Raw genomic sequence first — 11,779 nt, 5'->3', positions numbered from 1 at the left:
TCCATTGAGAATTCTGGAACTCTTTTTACCCTCAGGCTATGCATCTGAGGCCCTATATTCAGGTGAAAAAACATGCTGGAAAATATTTTGTAGATTATATTCTGTACCTGGAGGCACTATGATTTCATTCAAAACAACAGTCAGTAAGAGCTCAGGAATGAAGTCCTCTTTGGCTAATTTGGCCACAAGCCTGAAGTAAAAACTTTTCAAATGAAAACAACTGAGGTTGCTGTAAGCAAGCTCCATTAGATGATGACACTCTAAGTGTAGTGGTAAAAACAAAGGAACAAAATCTCATGCTGGTTTGAAACCCCTCCAAAATTGTTGGAATGTAATGATTCCCCAAACCAAAGAAAACCAGTGGATTCTACCTTGCTTAGTGTCTGTGTGTCTGGCTTCCTGACAAGTCAAGATACCGTTCCTCCAGCTATGCAATGATTATAGGTATAGCCTGACTTCCCAACATGTTAGGATAACTTACTCTCCAGGGCTGTGACACTTGAACCAACAACTCAAAATGCAACTCTTACAATTGCCTCTGAATTCTGCATCCAAAAGATCTTCAAATCTACTGCCTGAAATTGTCCAGCCTCACAGTATATTCCAGCCAAGACTCAACAATTATCCTGATTTTATCCAGGCTCCCCTAAAGATGCCACCACCCCCAAATGACAGAAAGCAGTCTATAGAAAACACTACCACATTCCTCAATAAAGGGGTTATGGATGTTTGCCATCATTTAAAGAGGATTAATTAGAAGTTGAAATTAGTTGTAGTTAGCAAAAAGTTAAACAAAAGATATCGTTTACTGAAGGAAAAAATGGTGTACAATTTAGAAATGAGGAGATAATCAGGTATATTATTCATTCCACTTTAATCCAAAAATATAATTACTGATCTCAAAATGTTTTACATTGTTCTGAATTTTGGTTTATTGATACAAATTCAAATATATTTTGGCTAGACTATATGTGTGGTCCTATTCTTGTTTGGGGTATTGTGATATTTTGTTAATTGGCAGTTAAAGTTTCTCCTCTGAGATCCAAAACTGCATGACCTCATAGTGGCTGCTTTGTTTTATAGAACCTGGCATGGTTAAAATTTTTCTCGTTACAAATTATGTTCAAATTCAACTACTAAAACTATTTTTGGAAGCTACTAAAAAGGAGTTAGCAAAATGAGGACAACATTCACAGTAATAAGGGTATAACAATTTATTGTGATTTTGTTCAATGATGTGGATTTTAAAAATCTTTTAATTAATTAATATTTTGCATTTTTTCATGAATTGGTGTTGAATTCTGGATAATCATGTAATGATAAAATTACAGGTTGTAATCAATTCATTATTTTAAATGAAGACTACATATCAATTCAAGAAAAAAGCAGTGAATTGGAAGAATCATCCAGATAATATATCTGTAAATGTCTATGAGTGAGGGTACTCAGCAAGATATAAAACTGATGGAAATGTAATATATGTCATCAGGCTATAAATAAGGGGTCCATGTAGTAGTGACTTGTTTTGATTTACATTTGACATTGAGTAATAAAATTCTTAGAAGTCTACATTCCAACATAGCATTCATTGTATTTTGCAATGACTGATCTAATATTATGCTTATAAAATATTACATTTATATATTGAATATCTGGTATTTTTCAGTATAACCACAAAACCCAAATACAATATGGTAATTTGGTAAAGGGCCCTGACATTTCAAGAAAAAGATGCTATTCTTGTAAAAATCTGTTACATTAAAATTTGAATATAAAAGAAAATAGCAGTCTCCATTTTAGCACAGTGATTGAATGATAAGAGGAAATTAAAACATGTGATTCCCGCAAGTGGAGGAGTGAATGCATTAAACTCTCGAGCCATTTAAATCAGTAACATGAATATTAATAGTCCATATCAGAGAGAAATACAAATTCTTATCATGAGCCAGATGTGTGGTGCTGGCCATCTTTAATCTCAAAACAGGATAGGCAGATCTCCATGAATTCAAAATACCATGTTCTTCACAGAAGGTTTCAGACAAGTCCAGATACAAAATAAGGTCCTGCTCATATGAAAATACTGCCTGTATTTCAGACAACCTTTAATAAACCTTTAATAGCTCCTGAATCAAGAGGTTCTAAAACATTTAGATGAACAATAATAGCCCAAAGAATCAAGTCCACAGTATAATTGTGTAACACACAATTGCATTAGAGAACAACTGGATTTCATCCTTCAAATTCATCTCTTAATATAAGAAGTATGACTAATTTAGAATTAGGTTCTGAGAAGGATATTCCTACTAGAATGTGGCCTGTTCCTGATATGATGAAGACTGTTCTTATCTGGCCTTATCAAGATAATGTAGCACTTTGGAACAAAGATGAAGCCAAGGAGGGCTGCACTAGAAGCCAAGATAGAGAAGACTTCCATAGCCACCATGACCTTCCCCTTGGTGCTGTGGTATACAGGGAGGAATGTGAGCCAGACACAGAAGAACACCAGCATGCTGAATGACAGGAACTTGGCTTCATTGAATGTGTCAGGCAGATTCCGGGACAAGAAAGCCATAGTATAACTCCCAAGTGCCAAGGAGCAGAGGTATCCCAGGACACCATGGAAGGCAAAAGCTGAGCCCTTGTTACACATAATGATGATATGTCCATGTTCAGCATGAGCGTCTTGGTCAAGGAAGGGAGGAGAGGATCCTAGCCAGATTGCACAGAGGACAAGGTACATCATCGTACATATGGGGATGATAAAGTTTGGGGCTTTTGTTATTATTAACCACCTCACCACTCTGCTTGGAAAAGTGACCTTGAAGGCAATAACCACTGTGATAGCTTTAGCCAGCACAGTGGCAAGAGCCACGGTGAAAGCACCTCCAAATATGATCTGCTGCAAGATACATGTGGTAGTGTTGAGAGAGCCAATGAAGAGAAAGGTACAGAGGAAACAGATGTTGAGTGTGATGAGCAAGGTATAACTAAGTGTCCTATTATTAGCCTTGACAATTGGAGTGTTTCTTTGCTTCACGAAGAGTCCAAGAACCACAGCTGTGACTACAGAGAGGCACAGAGCAATGGTTGTGAGAGACATCCCCAAGGGACCCTTATAGTCAAGAAAACTCACAACTTTCTGGAGGCACTGCATCTTCTCTGTGTTTGCATAATGGCTTTCTGGACACTTCATGCATTGATCCATATCTGTTCAGAAATGAAGGTGATTATTTATATGCACATACATGTGCGTGAATCAAACACAGCCCTCTTTTCTCTGGCTCCACTCCTTACTGTATCTTACTTTTCTCTCCCAACTCAATGTGCTGACTATCATTGCAGAGTTTCCCTTATCCATTTTCATATCCACCTTGCCCAAAACAAACACTCAGAGCCTTATATTAATTATGAAACTGTAGGCCAATGTCCTGGGCCTCTTATTGGCTACCTTTGTCTTAATTAGTAACCCATAACTAATAATCTGTATTTCTACAGGGTCTTATCTTACTGAAGGATGCCTGACTCCGATACTCTCTTCCTGGGCTAACATGATGACCCCTCTCTGCATACACTTCCCAGAATTCTCCTTGTCTAGTAGTCCTGCCTATCCTTCCTAACTGTTCAATAGCCAAACAGTGCTTTCTTCATTAACCAATAAGAGAAACATATGTAGAGAAAGGCAACCCCATCACTCTATCTCTTGTTTTTACATTGTAATACAGAGTGTCTATTCAGTTATGCTGGTATATACATGTTGTGGGGGGCATCTACTGGATTATGTGTAGCATTTCAGAGTCTATAACCTTAAGGAAAAGTGACATCCCTCTTTTGTTAGTCATCAGTTGCTCAGTAGCTTCTCAAACAACCCATCTTCTTCATAGTGATATTAACCAAACAAATCTTATATCTTTTCTCTCTTAAAAACTTTTGTGCTTTTGATGTATCTGTGGTAGAAGATATTTGCATACTGCATTATATTGCACACATCAACTTCATTTTGGATATCCCATCATATGTTATATCCTCACTATAATTTGGAGAGAGGTATATAACAAAATAGGGAGAATTGTTTTTGAAGTTATTTTCACAAATGGAATTCTTGAGTGTGAATTCAAGTCTTTATTATCTTCATAAAATTTTATGTGTTTTATAGTTTTTGTTTCTTCTGTGCTGAAACATTACTGAATAAACATTGCTACATTCTCAAAGGCTTGAAAGATGCACTAGTGAATATTTGTCATTACCATTTAGGAAATGTCACAACGTTTGAAACATTTCTAGAGTATCAAATAAAAGAGTCCTATAATATGTTGTTCTTGAAAATTTGTAAAATTCAAATTAAATATTAGACCTTCTATTTTATTATTTTGAAAACTCTTAACAGTGATTTAAATACACTTTAGCAGAAAAAATGTATTTCTGTTTATCTTGTAAATATTCTTGTTTCCTTACACTACTGTGACACATTGAGACAACTTTTCTCAGGAACTAATTTAAAGATTTTTATCTCAAGGTGAGTTATTTCCTTTCTTTTATATGGAAGTATGTATTTCCTTTTGGTTTTCTACTTTGTGATGAATGTATAACTCCATCAATTAATAAAGTCACATGATAGATCTAAAAAAGTTTATATAGAATGAAGTTCTCTATTTCAAGACACTAATAACTTTTTGCATAACATTCAAACAGCAATCTTTTCTATAATTCAAGTGTTTAGTAGAATTACCTCCCATAATTTTGTGACCTATACTTATTAAATAGGAACTAAGAAGAACTTTGTATGGGTAAGTAAAATGCTCTAATTATATATGTACAAAAATTTTCATGACATGCCATTGTATATGTACACATATAAGGGGTATTATCTCTCTCTCTCTCATTCTCTCTCTCTCTATATATAATCACATATATATCACATAACACATAATATATAAACATATCACATAAACATATTATGTACATAGATAAATATTAATCACATATATAATATCTATATATATATATATATATATATATATACATTTATGCTTGCCTGTGTATGTATGCACACATATTCATTAAATGGCGTCATATTTGGCTGATAGTTTGAAGGCACAGTTATTATAACTCAACATGGGAAATTCATGGAGGAATTTCAGATAGAATATAACAGAGTTTATGAAATATTCTAAGTGAACAATCAATGATAGACATAGGATCACATTTGCACTTACACATTCTCAGGTGTGACATAATGCATATGTCTTATGAAAAATTTAGACCAGATCAAATATCTTCATGTTTGGAATGTGTGTAAATTACTACCCTTGCCTGAGTAGCTATTTAATTCATTGCTGTTATTAGAGGAAGACTCATTTATCTGTAACAGTGTGGCTGGGGTAATAATTACTACATACTCCAGCAGAGCCCCTATAACAAAGAGTATTTGTGTATTGTAAACTGGATTCAATAAGTATTTATTTCATAGTTTTTTAATAGAACTACTAGCAAGAAAGATCAAAGGTTTGCAATATTTGCCAAATCATGAATATGATCAAAATACATAGTATGAAACACTCAAAAGATACAAAAATAAATAAAATTTCAAAATTTATATAACCGTGGTTCTAACAGTATATACATACTGATTTTAAAGAATTTCTTCCCAAAGTAAGATGCTCTTTGTATGTTCATGACCTATTCCTTGAAGTGGAGATGTTCTATTCTATTGCAGCTCTTAGCTAATGGTATAGCTCTAAATAACAAGTTGTTGAAATTGTCTTGAGGATATTGTTTATCTTACTTGGAGCAGAAAAATGGACATATATAAACATACAAATACATAAGGAAATTTGAAATTTATCTATTTCTTACAGTCAAAATCCTGTGTACTGAGAACATCAAACACAAATTTCTACTCTTCTGCTCTGTATGAAAAAAGATAGCTGTAAAGAGTCATAATGACTATAAACAATCCTTTACTTAGTTGAGTCCTAATCATTATTGAAATATAGGTAAAAATCAATTAATAAAGTTTGTTATTTTGTTACTTTCTGTTAAATTTTGTGGGGAAGTATAACACATGGATCAGAACAGAGAGAAGGAGTTTCTTACAGTTGCCCATAAATATAAATCAATTACAAATTTCTGTGCCTTGGTTGATCAAATCCAGAAATGGTAATAAATATTTCATATCATAATAAGTTAAGGAATAAAATTTTCTCATTTTATGCATATTTTTCAGTTGTTAAGGTAATGCAAGATCCTTTAGAGATGTGGAGCCATTCTTTATAAGATTTCAGCTTACCTGTCTCATTAGAAATTGCATTGTCTGGACAAGGAATGCAACCATAGCAGCAAACAGCCTTGCCCTCGAGGGAAACTTTCCTGAATCCAGGCTCACAACTCTTACTGCACACAGACTGAGGAATCTGGGAATATTGGGAATATTGGAAGCACTGTTAATGAATTTATTGAAAACCCCAATAGTCCTGGATTGGAATATTACATAATTAGTTTGCAAGATTTGTTCCCATAAATGATTATAAAGGGCTGTGCCCTATACAGAATTGATTTGAGATTATCACAGTATTAGAGAATTTGGAGCAAAATGATTTAGGGATAGGTTTGAAGCAGGTAAGTCAATGAAAACATGACTTAGAAGGGCAACTGGTCCTTTTGGACAGTTCCTGTCTCTTTACTTACTGACTAATGTGTTGAGTTAATTTTAAGCTCACAGTCATAGTGAATCATATTTGTCAACTTGTCCGGACTTATAACCATCATGGAAGCAAATTTTTGGGTATTTCTGTAAGTAATCTTAAAGAGAAGTGTAAAGTTTTCACTCTAAAAGTGAGTGTCACAGTCTCATTCACTGTGAATGTCACAGTCTCATTCACTGTTGGGAATGAGAAGAAAAAAGGTTATCTGTGATACTTACTGCTTTCTGATGAGAATACGAGGTCATTAGGAACCTCATGTTTCGAAAGCATAACTTTTTTAAAGATAAGGGCTGCATCAACACACTTTCCTTAAGAAGAAATACTTTCTTAAGTTATTGTAGATATGTATTTATTTGCACCAGGGCCTGAGATAAACATAAAAGCCTATACTTTATAGTAGTTTTCCTTTAAATTTGTGGAAAAGGGAAATGATAATAGGTAGTGTACTGAAATTTTAAGCATGAAATCAAAATCAATTATTTGACTGTACAGATTACTGAGAGGTGCCTGATCCACTCCCCCCTGGAACACACATCCACCAGGAGCTCAGTCACAGGACAAAACCCTGAGCCCTATCCCCTCCCATCTCAGCCACACTACCAAGTCAGCAAGAAAGACTCCTGCAGACAGGCTACACCAACTACACCAACCCCCCATTGGATCCTGTAACCCACAAATCCCACTATTCCCCAAATCTGTCCATCCCCATAATGTTCTGTGGTTCCCCAGGTCACAGGTACCTCGTGCACAGAGAAATAGGAGTGAGGGATGGGAAAGAATACTGAGAAACAGGACTGAGAGAAGCCCCCTGGGACACAGACATTTACTGTACAGAGAGAGCTGAGAAAGAGGGATAAGATGGTTGGATCCAGCAGCAAAGACAGTGCCTACACAAAGCAAATGAATAGATGGGTAGACATCAATGCAAAAATACATTCAACAACCTAAATAACAATGTGGCAATATCAGAACCTAGTAGTACTATATCCAGAACACTTGAACATCCACACAGAAGAAGCAGAAGAAAATGGCCTTCAAATAACTTGATGAAAAACTTGATGAAGATGATGGAGGTCCTTAAAGAAGAAATGAAGAATTCCCTTAAGAAATGGTGGGAAAGACACACAAAAATTGGAAGAAAACTATAAGTTCCTTAAAGAAATTTAAGAAAACCACGAGAAAAACAATTAGTCCAAGACTTGAAAATTGAAATGGAGGCAATAAAAAAACGCAAATGGAGGCAAGTCTGGAAATGGCAAATATAGGTAAATGAACAAGAACTACAGACACAACCTACACAAACTGAAGGCAAAAGATGGAAGAGAGAATTTCAGGTATTGAAGACACAATACAAGAAATAGACTTATTGGTCAAGGAAAACATTAAAGCCAACAAAGTCATAACACAACATGTTCAGGAAATCTGGAATACCAAGAAAAGACCAAAACTAAGGATAATAGGATTAGAAAGAGAAGAAAACAAGCTCAAAGGCATTGAGAAATTACATTAAACAAAATCACAGTATAAAACAATCCCAAACTAAAGAAGCAAATGCCTATGAAAATACAAGAAGGTTATAAAACACCACATATACTGGATCAAACATGCCTCCCACCACATAATAATCCAAACATAGAATATACAGTATAAAGAACATAAATTAAGAGCTGCAAATGTAAAAGTTCAAGAAACATATGAAGGCAAAGCCATCATAATAACACCCAAATTCTCAATGGAGAATCCCAAAGCCAGAAGGTCCTGGACAGACATTATGCAGACTGTAATCGACCATGGAAGTTTTGTCACAGGAGCCCACTTCCTAAATATAACAGCTGTAGCACAGCCACCGAAAGCAACAATCAATGAATGGAACCTCATGAAACAGAAAAGCTTCTGTAAGGCAGAGGACATTCACAATAAGACAATCTATCAACCTATAGAAAGAAAAAGATCTTCATAAAACCCATATCTGGCAGATGATTGATCTACATAATTTATAAAAACTCAAGAAACTAAACATAAAAAACAAAATAATCCAATTGAAAAATGCAGTACAGAGCTAACAGAATTCTTGCCAGAAGAATCTCAAATGTCCAAAAGACGTTTAAGGAATTGCTCAACATCCTTAATCATCAGCAAAATGCAAATCAAATGACTCTGAGACACCATCTTAAACCTTTCAAAATGGCTAAGATTAAAAATACTGAGGAAGTAGAGCCAGGGTAACACTTCTTCACTGCTGGTGGGATTGCAAATTGTACATACATTTTGGAAATCAGTATTAGGGTTTCAAAGAAAATTTGGAATCAATCTAACTCAAGAACTCAGCAATATCATAGCTGGGAAACCAACACAGGACTGATCCAGACCTCAGGAATGTGGGTGTCAGTGAGGAGAACTCAGAAATCTACAGGGCCCCTTGTAGTAAATCAGTACTTAGCCCTAGCATAGGAATGGAGTTTGGGAGCCCATTCCACATAGAGGGATCCTTCCTGAGCCAAGACACATGGGAGTGGACCTAGGCCCTATCCCAAAGGATATGACATACTCTGAAGACCCCGCCCCCCCATGGAAGGCCTCACCTTCCCTGGGGAGCAGAAAGTATATGTGATAGGCACGGTTTTAGTTGAGGTGGTGGTAGGGGAGGAGGGGAGGGAGAAGGAACTGGGATTGACATATAAAACCATCTTGTTTCTAATTCAAATAAAAAAATGAAAAAAACCCCAGTAACCCCATTCCTGGATATTTATGCAAAGGACACTCAATCATATCACAGGGACATTTGTTCAACAATGTTCATAGCAACATTATTTGTAATAGCCAGAACATGGAAACATCAAAAATGCCTCCACATAGCTGAAGCACAGATAAAAAATGTAGTACCTTTACACAATGGAGTACTATTCAATGGTAAAAAAATGACCTCAAGAAATTTTCAGGCAAATGGATAGAACTAGAAAAAAAATACTGAGTGAGGCAATCCAGACTAAGAAAGAGAAACATGGTATGTATTCACTCATAAGTAGATATTAGATGTAAAGCAAAGGATAACCAGGCTAAATTCCTCAGCTATAGAGAAGTTACATAATGAAGAGGATCCCAAGAGGGACACAGTGATTACTCTGGGAAGATAAATTAAATGTCTACAGGCATAACTGTGGGTGGCAGTCATAAGGAGTTGAGGATGGAGGGATGAGAAGAAGGGATGGCCTAGGTGGTGACAGAGGCAGTGAAATGACAATGAAAAAGATATATGTAGGGGAAGCTGTAGCCACGCCTACTTAGGGGCTGGTTACTGATGTGCCTGACCACGCTTGCGAGGGCGTGGTCAGGGTGACGTAGAGCGATACTGTGTTTTCTCTTTCGGTTTCACTTTGGATCTTGCTGGACAGACTGCTGCCACGTCGGCTGGCTAGGTCGCTCTGTAAGTAAGGCTTTTCCCTATTAAATACCCTTGTATTTCTACCTGACACCGTATTGGTAATTTCCCACTATATCTGGTGTCAGAAATGGGATGACCCCATGCCCCAAGGTTTCTAGAGAAAGAAGGAAACCTGCCGCCCGCCACTGCCTGCCCTGTTGGGCCGCTGAGATGCATTGGAGCAGCTTCCATACGCTCATGCCGTCCCAGCGCTCTTGGGCATTGTACTCGGCACTTCTGAGATGATAAAGACAGATCCAGATAAATGAAAACCTCTAAAGGTTTACACTACATTTAAAAATATATGTAGGCTTGTGAGAGAAAAAGGAACAGGAGGAAATAGAGTAACCGGTTGTGGTGGCCAACGCTGGTAGGATTTGCTGAAGGAAGCAGAGGCAGGTGGATTTCCACAGAGAAACCCTGTCTCAGGAAAAAAGAAACAAAAGAAAGTAAAAATAAAATAATAAAAAAGCCACATAAAGATGGAAATACAGAGAGAATCTGGATACTATATGCCATATTGTTGTCTTTAAATTGTTTGATTGCCGAGGAAAAACTTATTGCTGCTAAAATAATTTAATTATAAATGCTGCTAAATTAACCCAACTTATACATTTTAAAAATGCTCTAACTTCAAAATTTAAGTTTAAGGACAGGCTACTTTGTAATAAAGGTTTTGCTTGTATTTCCACAGAAAATGAAAAGCTGTGGATTCCTTCCAGACTAATATGGTTTGGTCAAACAAGACCCCCTGAAGCTGAGACAATACAGCCTTACAGACTACTAAAACAAGGACTTGGTCAGATTTCTATGTTTTATCAGGATCCCTATGGTATATAAACATCATCCCCAATCAGCAGGAAGCAGTTTAGAAGGAACGACGCCCAAATTCCCAAATATTGTTTATAAATGTTTATTTTCATTTAAATGGGGTTAGTTATAAATAATAACGAGCATAGTCAATCGCTTTTTAAAGAAAGAAAAGGGGAATAAGATATAGGAATGAATACATTGGTATAGATTTTCATTCATTGATACAACTTTAAGGTCAATTTTGTGATATGTATATGTCTCCTATTGTTTAGGTATTGTGTTTATACAGATCTTTTACCTATAATAGTCAGAACTTATAATTAGGTTAGTTAGGTTTTCTAGATTTACAGAGATGTATTTGAGATGGTTAGGTATTCTTCAAACCTTTCAAAGACATACAGAAATATGACATTTAAATGGTTTAGGGTTTTGCTTGGCAATGAGACACAACTGTTCCTGGCACACCAATTACATTAGAAAGGAGGATGGGCATCAAAGAAACTCGTTATGGAGTTTGCTTTCAACATGGCAAGATTAGCCATTTGGGCAAGAAACTGCTCTTGCATGGACTGTTTGTTACAGTATAAGCTGGACATACAGGACCCACAAGAAAGTGACTGTTAAACTTACAAAACAAGACAGTACTGAAGTGTTCCTGTTAAAATGGAGAAGTGTGCTAGACACACTATGGCCTATAGGCTGAAGATGGATGCCCCAACGTTACAGAGGAACTTTAGGTGACTGTCCAGGTAGCGGATGTCTCCATCAATTCTAGAGTTTATATATTATCCTTCTGTGGTCTTTGATAGAGTTAAAGACAGATAGTTATGGTTATATGTTTCTT

General features: G+C 36.1%; 1 protein-coding gene across 1 annotated transcript in view; it reads right to left on the bottom strand.

Annotated features, from left to right (window-relative positions):
• Positions 1-2,278: 2,278 nt before the first annotated feature.
• LOC100754253 (vomeronasal type-2 receptor 116) overlaps positions 2,279-11,779 on the bottom strand; it is a 66,515-nt gene continuing 57,014 nt past the window's right edge. Inside the window, exons 9-10 of the mRNA XM_027433954.1 lie at positions 6,287-6,410; positions 2,279-3,207 (exon numbers count right to left, since the gene is read on the bottom strand). Of these exons, the coding sequence (XP_027289755.1) occupies positions 2,279-3,207; positions 6,287-6,410 (1,053 nt within the window). The remainder of the gene's footprint in view (positions 3,208-6,286; positions 6,411-11,779) is intronic.

This window comes from Cricetulus griseus, chromosome 9 (assembly GCF_003668045.3).
Source record: "Cricetulus griseus strain 17A/GY chromosome 9, alternate assembly CriGri-PICRH-1.0, whole genome shotgun sequence".
Lineage (NCBI taxonomy): Eukaryota > Metazoa > Chordata > Mammalia > Rodentia > Cricetidae > Cricetulus > Cricetulus griseus.
Note: the sequence above shows the minus strand (reverse complement) of the source record. Positions and strands in the feature narration are given on the sequence as shown.